At 42.3% G+C, this 24,716-nt stretch overlaps 1 protein-coding gene across 1 annotated transcript in view; it reads left to right on the top strand.

Annotated features, from left to right (window-relative positions):
* Positions 1 to 268: 268 nt before the first annotated feature.
* Positions 269 to 24,716, top strand: part of DDAH1 (dimethylarginine dimethylaminohydrolase 1) — a 123,861-nt gene continuing 99,413 nt past the window's right edge. The window contains exon 1 of the mRNA XM_046645866.1: positions 269 to 705. Coding sequence (XP_046501822.1) covers positions 403 to 705 — 303 coding nt within the window. The 5' untranslated portion in view covers positions 269 to 402. The remainder of the gene's footprint in view (positions 706 to 24,716) is intronic.

The following is a 24,716-nucleotide window of genomic DNA, read 5'->3' as shown; positions in this document are numbered from 1 at the left end:
CCGCCGTGGGGGCGATGTGCGGTGTGCACCTGCGGCAGAGCACAGGTACCGTCAGGGCCGGGGACGCCGACTTGTCCCGAGGCCCCCCACCTGCGCACACCTCCCGCGCTACCCGCCTCCCCGGCCGCTCCCCCAGCCCACTCCTGGCGCGGGGCTCGCCGCCCCATCGCCCGCCGCAGCCGGGAGCGCCGGGGTGGCGCGCGGGCGGCGCGCGGGCCGGCGCCCGGAGCTCTGGGCATGCTCAGTCGCGCGGGCAGGGCTCCGGGCGCGAGCCGGGCTCCCTCTGCACCGCAGTCCGCGGCTGCCAAGAGGAGCCGCCGGGCGCTCGCAGGCTCGGCGCGCGCTGCCCGCGGGAGGACCCGGCCGCCGCGCCCCCGCCGCGCCCCGCCGCCGTCCGGAGCCATGGCCGCGCTCGGCCACCCCGCCGCCTTCGGCCGGGCCACCCACGCCGTGGTGCGGGCGCCGCCCGAGTCCCTGGTCCAGCACGCGCTGAGGCGCGCCAAGGGCGACGAGGTGGATTTCGCCCGCGCCGAGCGGCAGTACCAGCTCTACGTGGGCGTGCTGGGCAGCAAGCTGGGGCTGCAGGTGGTGGAGCTGCCGGCCGACGAGAGCCTCCCGGACTGCGTGTTCGTGGAGGACGTGGCCGTGGTGTGCGAGGAGACGGCCCTCATCACCCGCCCCGGGGCGCCGAGCCGGAGGAAGGAGGTAACTGCCCGCGCGGCGGCGCGAGGGGCGCGGCCGGGGCAGCGCGCCGGGCCCTCCCCTGCCGCCCGCGGCCGAGTTGCCGGGGCAGTCGCGGAATGGGCCCCGGGCGAGTTCCAAACTTCCCGTTTGGGGGCGAGGGGGTGTGTGTGAGACAGTCAGAGAGAGAGAAGTTCATTGTTCACGCCTCCCGGCTGTCGGTGCAGCTTGGGTGCCTCCGAGAAGACCCGATTGAGTGTGGTTGTGCGGACTCGGCAGGTGGGTGGGGTGGGGAATCCATTTCACCAGCAGTTTTATTTGTAAAGATTAAACAGCGGCAAAGACAATGCCGTGCAACTCCCGGAGAGCGGGGGCAGGGAGGGTGCCGCTCCAGGCGGGCGGATGCAGGCTGGGCGAGGACTCTAGGGGCAGCGCCAGTTGGTGACACGGGAGCCCCCAAGTCCTGCCTGGGTCTGGGAGCAGGGCGGGCCAGATGAATTAACAGGGTGTGGGTACCCACAGACCTAGGGCGTCCGGAGTTACTTTTCAGTGGTGGCGAGTGAGTCCTGCAGAAAGGGACTGGCAAGTGAATGAATCGAAGGAGAGTGGTTGGTTGGTGAGCTGTGGTCAATGTGCGCATGAATAGGCTAGGTTTGAAAAGCTGTACTCCGTGTAAGGGTATTGGGTGGGGGGGGGGGGTGTTTAATTAGAAATGGTTGTTTCACAGATTCCATAATTTTTATTCTCTATTTTCAAACTCATGGCAATTAGAGCTTTTTTGTGTTCTCAAGGTTTAGTGACTACTTTAAAATATTGCAGCTTGTGAAAATGGGGATTGCTTTAAACACAAGGTAGGTTAGTGGAGAGAGACAAATAAAGTGAGATTGGATTTTAAAATGCCATCTGGCCTGGGATTCTTCTCGTTGCCCGCTAAGAGCCCGGGCTGGAGACTCTCTGTTGCTATTGGCATCAAGTGGCATTGCAAGAAGCTGGTGCTTTCTTTCATGTCTGGAGGGTTAGGGTGTTTTTTTCCTTCTTTTTTGTCCTTATTCAATTCACACTGGAAATGCCTCATAGAACTTATTGTACACATGCTTCACGACTTGGTTGATAGAATCTTACATGGTCAGAGAGTATAAGCATATTCCATTTATTTCTCACTGAGATTATCAGCTTTTTTTCACTCTACCTTCGCAGAAAGCCAAGAGTAACAGATCTCATTTTCTTAGCTCTTCTATCTCCTTTGCCACACCTCTCTCTTTGAGATTGTGGGATGACCCACTCTATTTTAAAGTGATGTGTGTAAATCCATTTGAATATTTTCTAACGTGTCCTGGGCCACATGGCAGAGCTGTGGTTGGTACTTAAAAGAGCAAAATAGATTTCAAAAACCCTTTCAGAATGGTACTCATTTGATGAGGGTAGTGCAATTTCCTGTAAAGAGACTGTTGCATATTTAATCATCAATTTAATTTCATTACTATAATAAAACTTCCAGATTTTGGCCTTCCTGATACTAAAGCGGGCTGTGATCTTTCTCCCCTGTCGTAGTTTGAGGCATACATTTTAAATTGGCTTCATTCTTATATCAGGGTTGTGGCCCGCTGCCAGAGGCCACATGGTGTAATAGATAAGAACATCAGACTGGATCTAATTCTGTGATGTTGGGGAGTGTCTCTTGACTCAGTTTTCTCACCTGTAAAGTGGACGTATTAATACCAATTTCATAGAATTGTTGTAATAAATTTATTAATCCATCTGAAGTTTATAGAACAAGACATTTCAAGAATGTTGGTTATTACTTACTTAACAATGGGTCGTGGAAGATGTACTCTTTCTTGAGCAGTAAGAAGTCTGCTGTACACTGATGCAGTTATAGTGACATTTCCCTTTCCCAGGGTGAAGGGGAGTCATCTTCACGCCTTAGGTTCCATTCTAATCTGCTATGTAGCAGTCCTCCCAGCTTGAGTTTCCTGCTGGTGTGTGGTCTCTCCCCAAAACGCTTTTGCTGTTGCACTTGATCTGGATCACCAGAGTAACAGACCTTCCAGCCAGAGAGAGGAACATGGGCAGTTGCGTTGGATGAGGTGCTTCTGAAAAGCAGGGCCGTGCAGCGTAGCTAACTCTCTTTGAAATCGCTCACACACCAGTTCACTGCCTTAGCCTTCAAAGCCCTCATTGGATTGTTATAGATGTCTTTCATGTGATACCTGCCTCCCTAACTGTGAAATTCCACAGCAGCCAAGGCATTATTTGAAAGTTATTATCACTGATCCCCTTGCCTCCTGTCTCCTCGCTCTCCTACACTGTAGGCAAGCTGGTTTTTCTAAACTCAAATCTGAGTCTGTCCCTCTTCTGATTAAAATTCTTGAGGGGGCCTCCCTTGAGCTCGAAAAACTGGTTGAGCTGGGCTCTGCTTGCCTTTCCATCCTCAGCTGCATGTCTGACCCCACCGCAGGGGCCTCCCAGCCCTTGGCTCAAGCCAAGTTCTTCCCCTCAAGCTCATTATGCTATTGCTTTTCTGGGTGCACATTTCTCCTTAGCCTGTGGCACTCTTCCTGCTTCCTCTCCTCCATTTTACCTGGCTACTCCTACTCATGCTTCAGTTCTCAGCTTCCTATTATCATTAATATTATTAGCTAATCTTTCTTGGGTGCTTGCCATTTGCCAGACATTGTGCCAGATTTATGGCATGCATTTCACTGAATGCTCACATGAACTCTGTGAGCTCAATACTCTCATTATTCCTGTTTTAAAGTTGATGAAACTGAGGCCTAGAGAGATTAGATAAATTGGCCAAGGTTATAGAGTGGAACCAGTGAAACCAGGGTTGAAACTCAGGTTTGCAGGGCACTAAAGCTCTAATCCCAAGCACTGTGATATTAGGCATCACCTTCCCATGCCTAGGACTGGTTTTCCTTTTATGAGCTCCTATAACCCTCTGTACTCCCTTTTGTGATGTTTATCCTACCATATGGTAATTGCCTATTTACCTTTCTGCATCCCCCACACTATGAACACTATGAGGGCGGGAATCAAGTTGGCATTGTTCAACATTTTATCCCCAGGGCCTTGTGCACAATAGTTATGCAGCCATTTTGTTGAACAAACGTGTCCATGATTTTAGGTCAACCTTAGTTTTCCCTCCTTATGACATATTTGGTGTTTTACAAGCATTCCCCATCGGTAGAGTCCCAACAGTTTCATTACAAATATAGTTTATAACTGTTTTTCTCTCCCTCTCCCATTCCCTGTATCTGTCTCTTTTTTTGTTTGTTTGTTTTATTCTTATAAAAATCCTGAGAGGTTTCTTCTTAATGCAAGCATCGTGCTATATTTAATGACTTTTCTTCTTTGGAAGATAGGACTGAGAACCAAACTCAAGAAAGTAACCTTCTGTGAAAGCTCAGTGTTTGCCACGATGGGGCCTCCATATATTATAACACAGGCCCTGCCTATGGGAAACTTGAGTTTTAGTGAAGAACACTGTGTATACAGAAAGCAGCAAATAAGGTTAATTGTCTAATAACTCTGTGTCTTCAGGAGTATGAATAATATGTTTAATACTTTGAAGACAAATAAGTTAGTCTTGAGGAGCCAATCATATTTCAAGCAAATCCGACTTACTTTTTAGAGAGGAAAAAAAAGTCAACTTCAAATGTCAACGTTTAGATATCTTCAGATGTTTAGATATTATAAATAAATATCTGAAAGTTAAAGTAAGATGAGTGACAGGGTGTGAGGATTGGTTTTTTTTTTTTTAAATAAAATTTTTGTATGGATTACACATGCCTGCAGTACCAGACTCAAAAGATACAAGAGTGTGTGCAGTGAAGGTAAGTCTTGCGCCCGCAACCCCGCTCTTGTACCTGACTACCCAGTTCCCTTTCTTAGGGGCAAGTACTAATGCCATTTTCTTGCGTTTTTTCCGGAACATTTTTAGTACCTAGTAAATGATTAACAGATAAAGGTTCCTCAAACAAAATTGTGAAATACATCCTGTGCCCTTTCGCCCTCTTTCAGAGCCCTTTTATCCTTTCCCAGACACCAAGTGTTAGTATGTGTGGTATATTCCGTCTAGGAGGAAAACCACACAAATTCATTCTCACGAAGTGATAATGGCTTTAATTATCCTTTCTTGGAGCATTTGTGTTGTTAGGGGCCTCTCTAGGAAGAAGGCAATGCTTAGCACAAGGTAATAAATAATAAAAGTAGAATCAGACATCAAGGCGGGGGAAACACAGGGGCATAGATGGAGGGGTGAGCAATACATGTTTGGATAGAAATTCCCCTTCTGTTAGGGCACTTAACTATTCAGACCCACATATTTTGGTCCTTGGTTTATTCTTTGGTTAGGAAAAAGCATAATTATGTTGATCCCAGAGGCAAGGTGAGCATCAACGTGTCTAATGATTAGCTAACGTGTGCCAAGTTGTGTATGTGTGTGAATCCCAAAAGATGGTATATTATTAGCTCTATTTAAAGGAGAAGGAGGGGCCGGCCCCATGGCCTAGTGGCTAAATTTGTGCGCTCTGCTTCAGCGGCCCAGGGTTTCACTGGTTGGGATCCTGGGCAGGGACATGGCACCACTCATCAAGCCATGCTGAGGTGGCGTCCCACACAGCACAACCAGAGGCACTCACAACTAGAATATACAACTAGCTACTGGGGGGCTTTGGGGAGAAGAAGAAGAAAAGAAAAGAAGAAGGTTGGCAGCAGTTGTTAGCTCAGGTGCCAATCTTTAGGGGAAAAAAAATAAAGGATAGGGAAACTGAGGTAACCTAGGTTCAGTAATTTGTCCAAAGTCACAGACAGCTAATAAGTGGCAGAGTTGAGGTTTTCATGAAAATGTGAAGGTCATTTTCGCTTGAAGTGCTTGTTGCCAGTTGTGGTTAATTATAACACAACATTAAATCAGTATAGACTAACTACTTGTATTCCACTTTACACACTAACAATATAGTCTAACTTGGATATTAACTAAATGAAGCATTTTACTTTCCTCCTCTCATAAATAAGAGTAGATTGTTTCATTTTAGTTTAAAAAATAATTTTTCAGTCATTTACGTGAAACCCCAGAATTGCCTAGGCACAGTTTGTGCATAATTGTGTCTTATTTACCAGCAGACTGAATGATTGCTTTTTTAAATGCACACATTTTCTCAAACTTCTGTTTAACTTCAGGTGTGAAAAGTTCCCTAAACCATAATTAGAAATTTCCTCTCACCAACATGGACGGTGCACAGGCTGGAGGCTCTCCACATGGCAGCAGATTAATGGTTCCTGATAAATTGTCACCTCCAACTGGTTAGAACAACTGTTCCTTTTCAGGATGTTGCTTTTTAATTCTTCTACATGGCCTTGGCAATAAACGTTTGCAAATTGTTGTGTCCTGGAAACTGTGATGCATTCAATAATGTAATCTATCCCCATGCAGTTGATCTTGAAAGCCTTGAAAATAAAGAACATAATGATGAGCAGGGAGTGACTTCTATTAGATACTATTAACTGCAAATGAGCTTTCTGCAGAGATTCCTAGAATCATTAGAGAGCCATTATAAGGCTAAGAAGACAGGGATGGATCCCTGATAGTTCAGATATGCGGGAAAATTGCTTTGGCATGTTTTTGAATTCTTATTGAGCTCAGATTTCTTCAAAATTAGTTTTATTATAGTAATGGTAGGTATCCCACCTGTTAATATAAACTACAACACAGAAAAATCTACTTAAGACTTTTGAACAAAGAGATTTACCTTCCACTGTCTTTGCATCATAAATAATTACTTGTGGCCTCTTATGAACCTCAATATAAATTTGGAGGTGCATGTTTAAAAAAGGACTGCTAGTTATTTATTTTATGGCATTTGCTGGTGAAATCTGGAACCACTTCAGAAAGCCTGGAGATCTGGACATGTGGTAGAATTCATTCCCCTAATCAAGGGGTATCATAATTAAAGCTAAAATAACTGAAATCTAATGAGATAGAGAAAGGTTTCATTTATACCTTCTACCGAACGTAGTGCATTGTTCACTCCAGGTAGTCAATAAATATTTATTTACCATAACTAAATCCCCGATGTTCCAATAGAATGCTCCCCTGACCTTTGAAGTTGGCTTTCATTGCTTTCGCTAAACTGATATTAGGTATTAAATCTGCCAGTCCTCAGGCTCATTGCATAAACAGGCATATTTCATCCAAATGGACCAGTAAGAGTAATCTCAAACAACAAATCCTATTAAAAATGTGTGCGTGTAATGCCATTCTAGTTCATTTTGTCGTTGTCAGATGATTTAATAATGTACATTGTCTTCCTGAAGCTGAGTGCTGAAGGACTGGTAGCATCACATGGAAAGAATAAATCACCGGACTTTAGACTCCTGTTTCTAAATGTCTAGATTATCCAAGCAAATGCAGCCAGAGAAATCATAGCAGAGTATGAAGATCGAAGTACAAATTATTACGGGGTTGGTTTAATTTTTCCTACCTAATCAATGTGGGCAAGCTTGACTTAGTTTAGGTTAGTAAACTAATGGGAATACAATTTTTAAGCTGCTTTTGCAGCTGGACAGGCCCAGAGGGGTAAGTTGTCTTTCCAGTGAAGATGAATACGTCAGTATTTTGCTTGATTTGAATATGTGTAAGTAAATAAACCTTTGCCTTCATGAAAAATATTGTTGCCTTGATTCATTTGTTCTTATTTTGTTTAAGAGATATTAAAGTTTTCTTATTTGCTTATGGCAGTAATTATGAGTGCCATGATTGCATTAAAAATGACTATGAAAGAAATGAATATGAAGGAAAATACCTCAACATAATAAAGGCCATATATGACAAATCCACAGCTAACATCATACTCAACAGAGAAAACCTGAAAGCTATCCCTCTAAGAACAGGAACCAGACAAGGATGCTCGCTTTCACCACTCTTATTTAACATAGTATTGGAAGTCCTAGCCGGAGCAATTCAGCAAAAAAAAGAAATAAAAGTGATCCAAATTGGAAAGGAACAAGTGAAACTGTCACTGTTTGCAGATGACATGATTTCATATATAGAAAACCCTAAAGAATCCACCAAAAAACTTTTAGAAACAATAAATGAATACAGTAAAGTTGCAGGATGCAAAATCAACATACAAAAATCAGTTGCATTTCTATACACTAACAACGAAGTAGCAGAAAGAGAAATTAAGAATACAATCCTATTTATAATTGCAACAAAAAGAATAAAATACCTAGGAATAAATTTAATCAAGGACGTGAAAGACCTGTACAATGAAAAGTATAAAACATTGTTGAAATAAATTGAAGACAACACAAAAAAAATGGAAGGATATTCCATGCTCTTGGACTGAAAGAACTAACATAATTAAAATGTCCGTACTTCCTAAAGCAATCCACAGATTCAATGCAATCCCTATCGAAGTTCCAATGATACTTTTCACAGAAATAGAACAAAGCATCCTAAAATTTATATAGAACAACAAAAGACCCCAAATAGCCAAAGCTATCCTGAGAAAAAAGAACAAAGCTGGAGATGTCACACTCCTCAAAATATACTACAAATCTATAGTAACCAAAACAGTATGGTACTGGCACAAAAACAGACACATAGATCAATGGAACAGAATTGAGAGCCCAGAAATAAACCCACACATCTATGGACAGCTAATTTTCGACAAGGGAGCCAAGAACATACAGTGGAGAAAGGAAAGTCTCTCAATAAATGGTGTTGGGAAAACTGGACAGCCACATGCAGCAGAATGAAAGTAGATCGTTATCTTACACCATACACAAAATTTAACTCAAAATGGATTAAAGATTTGAATGTAAGGCCTGAAACCATAAAACTTCCAGAAGAAAACATAGGCAATTTGCTCTTTGACATCAGTGTTAGTAGCATATTTTCAAATACCGTGTCTGACCAATAGAAAAAAATAAACAAATGGGACTACATCAAATTAAAAAGTTTCTGCACAGCAAAGGAAACCATCAACAAAATAAAAAGACTTACTAACAACTGGGAGAAGATATTTGCGAACCATAATCTGATAAGAGATTAATACCCAAAATATATAAAGAACTCATACATCTCAAAAAGAAGAAAACTATCAACCCAATTTAAAAAATGGGCAAAAGATCTGAACAGACATTTCTCGAAAGAAGATATACAGATGGCCACCAGGCACATGAAAGGATGTTCAACCTCACTAATTATTAGGGAAATGCAAATCAAAACAGCAATGCGATATCACCTCATGCCTGTCAGCATGGCTATAATTAACAAGACAAGACATAACAAGTGTTGGAGAGGATGTGGAGAAAAGGGAACTCTCATACACTGCTGGTGGGAATGCAAACTGGCGCAGCCACTATGAAAAACAGTATGGCGATTCCTCAAAAAATTGAGAATAGAACTATCATACTCACCTGTTCCACTGCTGGGTATTTATCCAAAGAACATGAAAACACAAATGCATAAAGATACATGCACCCCTGTGTTCATTGCAGCATTATTCACAATAGCTAAGACTTAGAAACAACCTAAGTGCCCATCAAGGGACAAATGGATAAAGAAGATGTGGTATATATAATATATACATAATGGAATATTACTCAGCCATAAAAAGATGAAACCTTGCCATTTGCAACAACATGGATGGACCTTGAGGGTATTATGCTAAGCGAAATAAATCAGAGGGAAAAAGTCAAATACTCTATGATCTCACTCAGAAATAGAAGATAAGAACAATAACAACAACAAACAAATGCATAGATACAGAGATTAGAATGATGGTTACCAGAGGGGAAGGGAGGAGGGAGGAGAGCCAAAGGGGTGACTGGACACATGTGTACAGTGATGGATGATAATTAGTCTTTGGGTGGTGAACGTGATGTAGTCTACACAGAAATCAAAATATAATAATGCACACCTGGAATTTACGTAATATTATAAACTAATGTTACCTCGATAAAAGAAAAATAAAGTTCAGGATCTACTGCATGAAACAAAAGAAATCTTAAAGTTTTCTAATATGCTTATGGCAGTAATTATGAGTGCCGTGATTTTGAAAGTGAAGGAATGATAGTTGTATCACTCATATATATTTGCGCATCAGTGACTGTCTACTACACGCTGGACCCAGTGATTGGTGCTGGGGAGATGTAGATAAATTATATACCACTGTTGCCACAGGACCTCACCATCCAGCTGGGGAGGCAGAGTAGTAGCAGACGCTTGGAGAACAAGAGGACAGGTTTTATGACGGAGCTCTGTCTGGTGCTATGGAAACTGCAAGAGGTGTGTCTGACCCACACCAGGACTTCTCAGAGGAAGCAACTGTTGAGCTAGAAGTAACCGGGTGAAGGCAGAGAGGGGCAGCCTTCAGAGAGAGAGAGCACTATGAGATAGGATGAGGGTGATGGTACAGTACAGATTAATTTCATTAATGTTGGGAAGGATGCAGGATTGCAAAACACCTGCCTGTGCCCTCTCAGATCTCTGAGGTTTGGGAGCCCCAGTTCCAACCATGTTTCCTATTTGGGGCCTAGAGGGATTCAGCTGCCTAGCACACCCCATTTTTTCTCCTACCACTTACTCCATAATGGTCTTGACACCCCTTCCATGATTTCTGGCTAGCATAGTTGGGACCAATATAGCCTACCCTGGAGTGGACTGAAGTCCACTCTAAATCTTAGACTTGTTTCTTGAGGTTTCTAGAATGTCATTTGGCTGAGTAGTAATTTTTCCAGTTTGGCCCAAAATTTGCCACATTAGGATGTGTCAGGCAAGCTTGGCATCTTTAATATATAGATCTATATAACATTATTCATGTCAGTGTCAGGTAAGAGAAAACTAATTCCAGTTTGCTGTTGAAATGTACGTTTATTCACACATCTCTGCATCTTGGCAGTAGACACTGTTGAATCTCACACTCATATCAATCAAGTGCAACCTAACGTGAGCGAGCTGCTATCATCATGGGTTGAATTTTGTACATGCTACAGAAGGCAGCGTGGTAGGGACACAACACTGTTCTAGGGGTCAGGGGACACTGGTTTTGATTTTTGCAGTGATAATAAAATATTCTATTATTTTTATATTCTTTCTAGCTTGGAGATGCTGCGCTTTCTTTTGGAATTCAGGGTGTGTTGGGATGGAGAATGGAAGGTGGGAAAGGGATCAGGAGATCGGAAAAATGGATGGGGAAATTATGATAACTTACATTCATGCGATGGGATTGGGGTTTGATGAATAAAAGGTACTGGATTTTATTAGACTCAAGACATTATACTTGTTATACTTAATTAACCAATTGTATAAACTCATGCTTTGCTAATGATAATCCATTATGAGATGAAGTTGAATTTGCTAACTCTATTTCAAAAGCCCTGCTTATTCAACCATTTATAGCACATTTGACAAGTAATTTTTCCTATAGAAAACTTTAAATAAAAGCCATTGAAAGACCATAAGATTCCTTGACCCACACAGTTTCTACCATCAGTGTCCACCAGTTGATGTTTCTTTGGTAAATGTGCATCAGTGGCTAGAAGAAATGGAGAGCAAGTGGATACAAGGTATGTGCTGTAAGTTGAGTTTTCTGTTATAACTAAAAGTCTTGATTTGCCCATGGCAGTTCTTTCTTATAAACCCTCCATACATACGTACTGATTTCCATTCCTGGTGCTCAAATTAGAGTTTCATTTTCCAAATTTTGACTTTTGTCTTCCAAAATTGCATAAAGTTATTTTCTTGGATAAACACAAAAAAGTAAAAGATGCCCATTTAAATGTAGCCTTTTATAATAAATTGTGTACAAATTGTTTGAATGTTAGCATAGTAAGATATTGATGTAATTATTTTTACAACTTGGAGATATACTTGTGGTAAACTTAGACGTTTTAGTGTGAAATGATTCGAAAAACTGAAATTAGCAGTTTGGCTTTGAGTCCTATTTTAGGCCCTTTCTGATATAAACATATTTTCCAATTCAAGAGTTTTGTGTGGAGAAATTTAAATTTAGTGCTTTATTTTGAAGTACTCAAACCATTTTTGCTCTTGCTTTTGGGGTTCTGACTTTCTGTGTGCCATCTTAGTCTTCCATCCGGGCCTCTCCCCTTTCTCTGAAGGATCCAGTGAAGGGAGAGAGAGGAGTCCTGGTCAAAAAGGGCACTGATTTCTTCATTTTTCTCTGGGTTACTCTGCAACTAAATATCTCTAAAGCTTTGGGCCTCACCTAATCTCCAAACTTCCACAAGCCACCCCAAATGTATAAGCTGTTTAACTCTGAATAGAACACAGCTTTGAGACCAGCCTTTTTATACCATCGAGTGTCTGTGTGTATGCTTTCAAATTGCTGCTTTCCACCAACTATAGTGGGGTCATGAAATCAATTTAGTGGGTCATGACCAGCTCTTTTATTTTTATTGTAATAGACTCAACAGAAAATGTGAGTACACAGCAGCATAGTAGAGGCAGTATTGCTTCAGGAAACTTTTTTCATTTGTGTGCATTTGTGTTTGTATGTGTACTACTTAGGTATATAAAATATGTTTCTTACTCTGGGTCATGATAAAAAAATGTTGTGAAAACCCACTCTATCTCCTTTCAACCAGATTGCACCACTCAGCCTCTTTATAGAAATTCCAGAGGGCCATGCCTGTTGGCCAGTGGGTTCTGGGAATCATGGCCAAAATCCCCAGTGTTTCTCTGGGCATGTCAGGTCCTGCTTGGTTTCCACTTGCCTAGGTTGACTCCTTACAGTGATAAAGTCCTGGATGTTTGGACCCCTGTCCATCCAGAAGAAAAAAAAAGCATAATTGGGGAAGATGAGGAGAAGGAAGATTGTCATCTTCACCGTTCGCTAGAAGCTGATTCTACCTCTCATTCTATGACATTCTAAACCAGTTAAGGGAAGCTTACATTGACTAAGACGGGCAAGTGTAGTTTCCGTCTGAGCTTACATCTTTTTCACTTTTTTGAGAGTAGACTCAGACTCAGTAGTGGCAGCACAGCCTGAAGCCCTTGCGTCCGGAGGGGTTGTACGCTTACATCTTCCTACCAGAGGCCTCCAGGTGGGAGCTGAGATCTCCACCCACACCAGGAGGCCTCAGGGTCCAGCATCACCTTTGGCCGTGGGCATTCTTGGAATGGGGATGAAGACTCAGAATACTTTATTGTTGTTGTTCCAAGAAGCCCAGAATGTGTCAAAACACAGAATGTGCTAAAGCAGTTGGAATGTTCATGTCATTCTTAGACCACTGCCTAAAGGCCTAAAAGGACCCTTGAAAATCACTGGTTTCACCATTTTTTGTTCATGCTTCTGCAACACTATTAAATAGGTGGAAATCCAGCCTTTATGGAAGAATGCCCAAAGGAAATTTAATTTTCTTTCTCAAGTAACCCATTTCGGCAATATTTGTTGGTGATGGTGCCCATTAAGTATGAGACATTTGGACTGACACGTAGGTTGTGGTTCAGCCTGACAAAGTGTATTTGGTTAGTAATGAGTTAGATTGTGATTACAGGGAAACAGAGCATCCGGTTTTCAGCAGTAACCCCCTTTTCACAGCTGAGCAGCCTAGTACTAAGAGTGGAGTGTACTCCCTCACACATGCTCTTTTGTCCCCCCCCAACCCCCGCTCCAAAGGAGAGTTTTGAAGATTTTGAGAAGAGACATTAATGATAGAGGCAAACAATGTGTGGCTGTGACTGGAGAAGTCGTGTTTGTGGGAAAAGGGCTTGGAATTGTGCATCTTGGAGCTACAATTACATGACAAAAAATGGGTAGTACAATTGTCATGTCCGTCTCTGCATTTTTCTTTGTGAGCACTGAGCTGGATAACTGAAGCCTCTGAGTGGTTTGCAAGAAAACTGAGGATTAATATTATTTCTAAACTAGACCCCAGAGAGAAGCTTCTTGGTGAGGGGGAGGAGTAATAGGGATTTAAGTAGAACATTTTCTTGAAACTAAATGCAGAAAAACATACAAGAAATAGTACACTGGCCTCAACGCGGCTGAGGGCTCAATTATGATTCGATACACGCTCCCTGAAACACTCGTCTGCCCTGAGGGCAGCCTAATGACTGGAAATTCCGCAAATGTAACAGCTACTGTCCCTTGACCTCTTTTAAAAACACCCCCCCCCCCCCCACCACACACACACAGTTTATACACATTCCGAATCAGGTTTGATAAAACCAGTTTTCTAACAATACCGTCCTTGTACATAATGCTTGGTTGTAATGTGGGTCATCAAGAATGATTAGAGGGATTCTTGAGTTATATTATTTTGGTGAACCACTAGCCAGGAGAAGTGTTTCTTAAAATGCACTCTGCTTTTTCCCTGGGCTCTTTCAGTCTGCAATCACCTCCCTGTTGGCCTCCCTTCCTCTTGATTTCACCCTTTTCTGGAGCTGTCAGTGGAGGAGAAAAAGTGTTTGTGGTTCCTGGAGCCTCTCTCCCCTTTTTTACACTCCTCTTGTTGGGGAGTTCCTGAAACACCATGAATTTGTCCTCATATTCTGGTTCTGGATAGTGACTGTCAAATTACAAGTTTTAAGTCATAAGTGGATCATAAAGTCAACCTAATCGGTCACATGACTTGTTTATTTGTGGTTTATAAATGAACTGGAATCGAATAGAAAATATCAGAGTGTGTGCCTTAGCTATAAGCTAGCCAGGTGTTTTTTCATGTAACTTTTGTCTCATTTATACAAATACATGCATATGCGTATTCCCCTGTGTGTGGATTCTTATATAAAGTGTATTTCTTACTGTGGGTCATTGTCACTGAAATCTACTTATCTAGAAGACCAAGACAAAACTTAAATAAATACTATCATTTTAGATTTTATTGACGTTCTTGCTGTCTGCAGTAACAATAGAATTTTGGCGTGTGTTAAAGGCACTTCACTTTCATGGAGCAAATGGGCAGTTTGGTCTCAGGAACTTCTTTTATTACCTAGTGGGAAGGTAAAGCCAGTCATCTAAATGCAGCAAAATGCAGAAGATGGAGAAGAAGAGATGGAAAGCAAACACTGGAAAGGTAGTGAAAAAATAGGGAGAGTCTTGGGCTTTTCTTAGTGAATTTTCTCAGTGAACAGGCATTATCAAATATCAAGAATCTCTCATATAAATTCTGTAGAGTATTTCCATACACTTAGAAGTGACATGTTCATTTGTAAACCAAATTATGATGTGCTTTTACAGCCCAGATGGCAGGTGTTCAGAAAGTGCACCTCTTAGTAAAAGGGCCACGTTAGAGCTCAGCACATTTTCATGTTTTGTTGCCCCAGCCTCATTTCCGTGGATTCTGCTCTCCTGCTCTCCGCTGATCTGCCCACCTGTGCCTTCAGCTTGCCCCACTCCCCAAATCTGTCATCGCTTGAGGTGCCAAATCGTCTCAGGTCCTTCAGTCATCGTCATCCCCAGCATGCACACCTCTCACACAGAGCCTGGTATCTAGAGACACGTGCTTTTAAATTGACTTGGGAGGCAGTCTGATTCCTGTGACATTCCTTGAGCTGTGCTTTCTCCACCTTTCCATGTGCCCTGAGGGGTGGCAGAGGACAGCTGTGAATTCAAATTGTGGCACCGGTACTTATTAGCTGTGTGGCTTTGAGCAAGCTGAGCTTCAGTTTCATCATCTGCAGAAACTGGGGTGGTTTTGACTATCCTATAACTTTGTTATGATGACTCGATGCTTTAATACATATAAGTGCCTAGTGGTACCAGCAAGAGTAGCTCTTCCATCAGTGATCAGTCCCTCCTCTTTCTGCTGTTATCTGCTTTCTGTCTTTCTAGAGAGCAGCCATTCAAGCCCCAAGGACTGAGGCTGTGCTTTTCTCCTGCTGCTTTCTCTTCCTGGAGAATAGAGATCTCTGTCCCTTTGGCTATGGCCTTGCTGCCTATGATTTGTCTAGACATTGAGACTCTGCCTAGCCATTGGAATTGATGGCTCTTATATTTGGACTCCCATGCTGACTCCACCTGAAACATGCCAGGAGATTGGGAAGACCGTTAGAAACATCCACTTGAGCCTCAGCGGGCAGTGGGCCAGTCCCCCCAGCACCTGTGCTACTGTAAAGCAGGTCTAATGTGGGCACTGGCCTTCTCCCCACCTCACTTTTTTTAGGAGTATGTCACCATGCTCAACTGAACCAAAACATACTACCTTTTCTGTGATTCCTCCTCATCCTCTGATCTTCTGAGTGAATGAATTCTTAGAGAAACAGACCATTTGATCTTGCACTGGTTGTATATGGCTGTTTAGACTTGAATTCACATTTCCAGCATTTTTACACATTTAATATGTTTTCCATTTTTAAGAACTTTTAAAATTCTTACGTTGCAAGCTGAAATGCCACCTGGAGTTGAGTCTTGGTTCAACTTCTCAGTTACATCATCTTGGACAATTCACAAATTTCAGTTTCCAGTAAAATATCTCTCTGCCTGCTTCCCAAGGATGTTGAAGATCAAAGTGTTCTGAATACTCTGATGCCCTATACAAATGTGATTACACTGGTAACATTGTTATGATGGGTGATAGGAGTAACATTATTATTTATGGACTGGAGGTGACCAGCTTATTCTTGATGGTGTCTCTGACTGACTAGATTCAACCAGTGTCGCTCGCACTGACTACTAAGCTCTGACAATCCTTTGAGAGCGTCCCTGATAGAGAGAAGCTACTCTTAGGAAGTTTTAGTCAACTCTAAAGACTCAGATCTACTACTTATTAGCAAGATGAACTTGAGAAAATAACCTTTGGATGCAGCTTTGTCATCTGTGAAAAAGGGTAACATGACTTTTATTCATTCAACAAGCAATTAGTGTTGAGTGCCTGCTATCTGTAAAACTGGTAAACATATAATGCCTACCCTGATGGAATATATAGTCTAATTGGGGAGATAAACATAAAATACATAATCACAAATATATGTGTGCTTAACACAATGGTAAGTGCTATAAAGGAAAAGGATGACTTGCCACATGAGGTTGAGAGACCTTAGCTGGAAAGGGCCTGAGTATCAGCTTGTGGATAAGACCTCTTATCACATAGTAGGCAATAAATGTTTGTTGATTAAATGATAAATAACTAGTGTAATGTGGTGTTACCAGAGACGCTGCCCCAGGCAGCAAAGAGAGAGGTTGGCATTGAGCAGGACCTGGACCAGAAGTCGTACAACCTTTCTACTGAAAAGCTGTGTAGCTGGCGGCTAGTAGGTGATCACTGTGGACTTCAGGATTCCCATCTGTAAACTGGGAATAATGCTGCTCTCAGTCAACCTCTGTTATGCTGAAGTTTAAATGAAGAAACAAAGGTGAAAGCACTCTGTAAGGATCATGGTTGGTATTACGTAGTGCCTGCCTCAGAGCTCTGAACTCGGTATCCTTGGGAATCAGGCCACACCCTGCCCTGCCATGACACCTGAAGATGGTTCCCTGGCCCCACAGTCCTTCACAGAAGCCTTAGAACCAGCTCTTGGCGTCCCCTGGCCTGCCTGAGATGGCTCTCAGACCTTTGATAGCAGGATCTACAGCAGTGGCATGGAGTATGCCTGGCCTTTTGCCCCATGTTAAGGGACTAGCTAGTTTATGGGACCCCTGGGGAGAGCTCTCTACCTTGAGAGACCCAGGAGACTAATCTTATCAGAATATGCACCCTGTAAGTGGAGTTTGGGAGCAAGGTGGCTACCACTTATTGTGTGCTATGCTTGCTGCTTCGTTTACCCTACTTCATCTCACCTATATGTTTCCCCCCATTTTATGGATGCAGAAACTGAGGAGACGTTATATGAATTACTTAAGGTCAAATAGCTACTAAGTAGTGAAGCTAAGATGGGGAACCAGGTCTTCTGACTCCAAAGCCTAGGCATTTGGCTACTATGCCACAGAGAAGGCATGAACCGCCTTGCCAATGATTAGGGAATTTGGGTTGGTGAGACCCTATTGATACAAATACCACAGCCACAGGCTTGATGCCACCAAGAGACAGCTGTCCCATCCCTTAGTGAGGACACCAAGAAGGATGGGAGACAAAGGCTTCTCTTTCTGAGGACAGGGTTTCAGCTCAGCAACTACCTGTCCCTCTACCCCTCATCCATGAGGCTAGCCCAGAAACCTTCCCCACCCTGGGGAATCACAGAGGGGCTGGCCAGTGTCTCCAGCCATGCATTTAGTCTGGGCTTGATATTTGTTGACAGGGTTCCTTGCCAAATAATTAAGCAACTTATGGAGAACCTTAACCTAAACTTGTACACACAGGAGGGTATGCTGTGTAAGAGTCTGAACAGGAATCCTGGGAATGACATCAACTCAAGGAAGGAATTCCCAAGGGTCTTTGCAGTACAAAACAAAGGTTAATCCCATCCATCCACCCACACTAATTCTTGCTCAGTCTCCCCATAGCTGAATAAAAGGGGAAATTACGTGAAAAATACATGAATGATAGGGACACCAATTATTCTGGATTATTCTGTCACTCTTCTGGAAATAGATGTTACCTTAACTCTGTGTGTGCCTCAGTTAGTAGCATAGACCCCAGGTCAATAATACAAGAAAATATTACAAGCGTTAACACAAGTAATCTGCAACTTGTCCAATTCCTGTGCACCTGCATTTTGGTTGAGGGAGTGGGGATGCAGGTAAAGGACCCCCAGACATGGTTCTCCCTGTGTCTTAGAGGAGGGAGGCTAGGATAACATGCCTGGTTTGGGGTCCCAGCATCCCTTATCCCCACAACTAAAATGCTTAACTTGTATGATGGCTTAGGGAAGCCCTTGGCTCCCTACCCTTCCTCTCTCTTCACTTTGATCTTGGGACCAGTGTTACCATAGTGAAGAGAAATTAATGCATTACTCATACTGTTGCTCCTGTTTGTACAACTCTGATTTTGTTCTTATGAATATTCCTTGTCCCATCTGTAGAGGACTAGAGTCCTGCCCTGTACTCCAGCCCCATGGGGAGTTGCCTCTGGCCAGCTTTGACTTCTAGAGCCTGTGGTCTACCTGTCTCTCTGCCACCACCACACCTTCTCACGCCTCTCAACGTCACCTCCCGCTTGTTCCTGCCACCATGCTTTCCAGAGATTCTGCCCCACATGCTTGGACTTCCACCCACCAAACATGTGTCTCCATGTGTCTGGGTCTGTTTTTCAGGTTCATGAACCCCCTCCAGTGTGACTCATCTTCTCCCCGTTTACCCACAATAAGCAGTATAAATAGTAATATCATTTATCATATATTTATTGTGCATCAGCACTTTAAATCTATCATTCTCTCCAGCTGTCTTGGTCTTATTCCAAGCTCTGGGAGCAGTCTGGCTATTAGCAGAGGAAATTAAAGGACCCCCTTGGTCAATAGGTTGGTGGGTTAGCCTCATTATTTCTGCTGTTGCCCTTGCTCTGACATGACCCTTGCTCGTTTCATATGCTGAAGTTGTGGTCTGATTCCATTAACTGGGTTTTTATCTTGACCGCCTTTGCTGATTTCCTGCCTGAAACACCCAAGAAAGACCTCAAGCCTGATGCCTAGTCCTCGTGTGAGAGAATCACTGAAGCTTACTGCCAAGCCCTCCCGTATATCTGCCTGGTGAATGTATCAGGCCAGACACCAGCCTGCCTTATGCTGAGGTGAACCCATCAGCCTGGCCCCTTTTGCTGGGGCCTCTGATGCCACTGCCACTCTGACTCTTCTTCCTTCTGCCCACAGTCAGAACTGTCCCTGGTCACAGGCTTTACCCTAGTGGACCATTCTGCTGATTGGACCTCAGATTCAACACATGCCCACATGTTTTAAAGTGTTTATTAGGTTCACCCTGTTAGGAAGTTTGGGGTAAGGTGACTTGACTAAGGCATAATTTTCCTTCTCCCTCCCCAACTCCTGTTGTAATTAGCTATCAATTAAATGCTACTTTTCTGGTTCAGTTTAATAAATAAATTTGTTCTTGGAATTCTCATGAAACTGACTTTTGAACAATTTAGTAAATTGGCATTTGCTGGTAGAAAAGTAATCTTACTGTGTATAATTAGGCAGATTAAAATGTGATTATCTCAGTTGTCAAAACTGTTTCTATGGATTTCCTGTGTTTTGTGTTGTTTTTTGTAGAAGAAAAATTGTTCACATTATTGTAATTCCATATAGTGCAAAACGAGAACAAAGGAAGTGATGCAAATCCTTTAGCAGAAAGGTCGTTTGAGTCAGTGGAGTGTCCTGGGCCATAGTGGGAACTGAGAGCCACTGTCGATGCACAGCACATTTCTTCAGTTTATGACACCACTCATTTGTGTAGATGTTTTTCATGTGAATATTTGCACTGAAGGAGAGCAATAGAGAGACATTCACTTATAAACAAAGGCGGTTGGTGTGAGAAGGAAATGAATTCTTCATAGAACTCTAAAATAAACCGAATTCTCAGAACCTTAGTAATTCCTGTCATTCTTTATCTTTTAGAACAGAGGTGATTGAGAGAATTAAAAACAGGATCAGCAGTGACAAAAACATGAATTCTGATTGGTGATCCAGGATAACAACTTCAAACTAATAGATCTTGATGTTCTTACAAGAAAGGATGATGAAGATTCCGGCTACTGATCATAATTCGTTTATATTTACCGCTGAACACAGCACTGTTCAAGGTCTCCGTGTATGGCTCGGGTTAATGAGAATAAGTGATGACTGCAGGGGCACAGCTGGCTTATTTCGATGATTGAATGTGAAGGAAGAGGGTGGTTTTGCAGAGGAGAAATCTTTTCAGTGTCTCCATTGAAGATTAGCCTATTGATGAGGAAATTCAGAGAGCAAAGGCCAGTATACCTTTTGGTTAACATTTTGCATAATTCAGACAGACTAAACTTACAATTCCTGGTAACTCAGTTTGAATCTTGGGCACGCTTTGGAACCAGATAGGGAGTTATTGGATCTCCCTCCAGGATAAAACTAGCAATCTTATTACTGGGTCAATGATTTTGCATTCTAGTCAGATTGTTTTAGGGTTGTTGCAAACAACAGAGACCTATCCACGTCTACTGCAAGACAAAGGAGGAAGATTGGAAGCATATACTCAAATTGAGATGACAAAATCCTTAGCAACATGGAGTCTCTCTTTTCCTTCATGCGCTCTCTTCTCTCCGTGGATCTGCTCCATTCTGTTCTGTTTCCTCATCACTTTGGCCTCCTTGTGGTCCAGAGTCATATTAATCTGACTCAGACTTCCGATTTCTCAATTTCAGATTCCCAAATGGGGAGTCTCATGAGCCCATACTAATTTTTTAAGCCACGCAACCAAGTCATAAGCAGTTTGCCAGCCGTTGAATAGACTGGATTTGTGTCAGGTGCCCAATATTGGTTCATTCAGCTGTGCTTCAGAGTCAGAGGCCTGAATAGTTTGCTTGGAGGAGCAGAGTCTGGACAGGGCTGATTCCTCATATAATGGTTGGCCTCACCTGTATAGCAAGTTTCCTCCTGCTAGTAAATGAATCTGAACACTGAACTGTTGTGAAAGAAAAAATGCTCTGGGTGAGGAAACCACAGTCTGGTCTTTTTTTTCCCTTCAAGTTTTGAAATTAAATAACAATGACCTTCTTTTCTCGCCTGTTGAAAGGTGGCCTGCCCTATATTCCATCAGTGAGAACACATCTCTCCTGTCCCCAGGTGAAAATTAAGACATAATATAATAAGTTGCAAGGAGAGTGGAGACTGAGAAGAAAAAAGGCAAGTGGGAAGAGAAAAGGAGAAGAATGGGGGATTTGAGATCTTCAGTTTCTACCCAGAAACTTGACGCGTCTCTCTGATGCTAAGCCATAAATCGTGATTGGAGGTGGTGATTGGAGGTTTGTGGGAGGAAAAAGAGGGAGGGAGGCAGGGTTAAAACAAGGATAAAAGAACATGAAGGAGAGGATTTTGGATATTTGGCCTCAGAAGGTAGGAATTCCACTTTGATGTCTTTGAAGTGATATTGCCAAAAGGTAAGACAAAAGGTAGACTTGAAATGGAGAACAGCTGAGCCAGGCTGGCTTTCAACTCTCTCTTTTCCTGAAACCACACCAGCAGACAAGTTCATGAGCAATCTCTGGGGCAGTACAGCTCAGCATGACTGTCTCAACCTCTAATCAGCCCCAATTAGAGATGCACCAGAAAACCAGCATCTGGACATTCCAGACATCTTTATGGGGCTGTAATATTTTGCTTTGCCGTTCTACCAAATGGTCAGAGTTGCAGATGACATTCAACTATTGGAATAAATTCGTCTGACTTTAAAATGTAACGTGATATTTTCATTGAGCATTTACCCTTTAGGAAGGAGAGAAGGATCTCTTTATTCTTTTGTGGATCTTCACTTGCCTCTAACATTAACCATCCCTCCTAATTTGATGTCCTGTGGTGTGGCCTGCAAAGACCACATGTGTGAAGTTTGTAGATATTTACTCTTGGGCATAGTGTGCTTATGTTGCACAAATCACTAATCTTTTACTTTCTTGACAGTTGAAGGAGTCTGCTCCTGAACTCCTGAATTCATCCTACTAAACCTCGCTCAGTCGTCCTCCTCCTTGAGGTGTTCCAAGAGTTACTGTGTCCCCTGTTCTTTGTCCAGCACAAATCACTCAGTATTGTAGTTACTTATTTGCACGATGGTCTCCCTAGCTAATCCATAACTCCTTTCCTGCATCTGTAACTTTTTCACTTTTGAGCCTCCAGCACTGAGTACAATGAGTGACAGGCTGTAGGTGTCAGTGGATGTTAGTTGAATTGAGTAGACTACGTTGAATACGGTTTAGCTTTCACAATATTCTCGGGGCCCTTTCTCGTAGGTGGCAGCTTTGGTGTAGTGGGAACAGCACAGGAGTTGGAGTCAGGACACATGTGTCCAAGCCCTTGCCTTGTTCTTTATGAATGAGTGACTTTGGTTGTGGTCTCCCTGGGCTTCGGTTTCTCATATGTAAAATAGGGATTATGGTTTCTCATATGTAAAATAGGGATAATGGTTCCTGCTGTTCAAGGCTTTTGTGAAGATGAAATGAAAAATAAAATGTGAAAAGACTTTGTAATGTTAAACACTGCTATGTTGCTATATATAGCATGACTGCTAATGTTGCTATATATAAGCAAGATATCATGAAAATCATCCTTTTGGAAATTCAGAAAATAATCTTCCTTGTATGCAATCCAAGACAGACTTCTTCTGCCGAATCCGGCTCTGTAGCAAACATGTCATAGAGTTGAAAGCTATGCCCTTGTGAAAATAATAAATATGAAACATCTAGTATAATGTCTAGTATATAGTAGTCACTCAGTGAATGGTACCTGCCATTACTGTTATGACTACTGCTATTACTAGGATAATGTAACATTTCCTCAGCTGGCTCGGAGGAAGGCAGTTGGGTGATCTGAGAAGGGTTGGGAATCATCAGTCCTCATATGGTTCTGGCTTCTGTAACCCTCTATCCCTGAATAAACCACTGATTTGTCTCCTTTTTCCATACTCTAATCTTCACCTGTGTGCTGTGAGGTTGACTTTGACCTCAGAGAAGAGGAGCTATAAAAATCCAGGTGAGTGTCGCACTCCTCTTGAGCAGGCACTTTAATTCTCTTATTATCTGTGTCTGTCAGACACTGGAGCCTCCACTGAGAATGGCGAGGCTATAAAAATGTCTGCATTTATCTGCAAGGCCGATAAACTACTTTATTTGGAAGTTGAGGTGGAGATGGAAACCTTTCAAGTGCTTGATGCCATTGAGCCTTGTTAATTTGTGAAAGGGTTTTGTACTTGTCCTCTTTCTCTTTTTTTTAACCATTCTTAATTTTCCAATCCTGCTTTTTGTTGGCTTCAAATGTGCTCACCAGAGTCCTGCCAGCTTTAGTTGGAAGGAATATATTTCCGAGCTTAGTTGGACATCAGTTTTTCTTGGGCCCTGCCCAGACTTTTGACAGAGAAGGTAGTGTTAAGGGGGTTGATGGTGTCTAGACAGTAAAATCAGAAACTGTGTAATTTATGTTGTATTACAGACATCCATTTCCCGGATTGGAAAAAGGAAACTGGTTTTTATCTAAGGAAGTTACATTAAAAACCAAAGCCCCTGGGTATTTCTGACCTATGAAATGTTGAAGCTTGTGTAGTTTTACATAGCATTCTCCAGCCCCTTCAAAGATGAGAATTATTGAGAGTATTACTGTGTAGGGCCAGTGATGAGAAATAAACTTCCAAGTTTCAGGAGACAATTCATGGCACCATAATAGTGCTCCTTTCCGGCTGCTCACCTCTGGTTAGACCCCTATAAGCTCACAATGCAATTTGCGTATTGCACATTGGTTTCAGAGGGCTATTGGAAAGTTGGAGAGGAGAGAGGTTAATAGCAAAAGAGCATGGAGTTGTTTGGATCTGTAAAGAAGATTGAAGATCTGACTCAGGGATCAAAAAAAAAGAGAAAAATCAGACTTTGCCTCAAAGAAAACCATGCTCTTGATTGGGAAAAGGTATAATAAAAATGAAAAATGCCACAATAATAACACAATATTTTGTGTTTCTTTTTAGGTTACTTAATGCTAATAAACATCAGCTACTCAGTATTCATTACTGTGGAAAATAATGGAAAGATAAAATCTTAATAAGCTATGCAAAATTTATGTGGAACTAAAGGATTTTAAAGCCTGTGATAGCTTTCATTTTGTTTTCACCTGGATAATCATCCAGGTCTTCAATTAAAAGTGTGTTTTTCTTTCAGAAAAGTATAAACTCCTGTATGTAGAGCTATGAGACATCGTATCAAAGGCTTCTCTCTGAACTGTTTTGGAACACATGCATTTAAAATGCCATGCTCTTATTAGTATTATGAATTAAACTTTGCTTTTCTATCATTCTTTTAAAAATTATTGATGTCTTACAATAGGAGAATTAATCATCAAACTTTATTCATTACCAAGGAATTGTCTTGTTATCCTTATAAGATACAGCAGGAGGCTGGCACAGCTGAGGCTTCACAGGCCCCTCTCTCCATCTCTCTGTGCATTTGCCGTGTGGTCTCTCCAGCATGGT

The sequence above is a fragment of the Equus quagga genome, chromosome 18 (assembly GCF_021613505.1).
Source record: "Equus quagga isolate Etosha38 chromosome 18, UCLA_HA_Equagga_1.0, whole genome shotgun sequence".
Lineage (NCBI taxonomy): Eukaryota > Metazoa > Chordata > Mammalia > Perissodactyla > Equidae > Equus > Equus quagga.
This window is presented reverse-complemented; position numbering and strand designations above follow the sequence as displayed.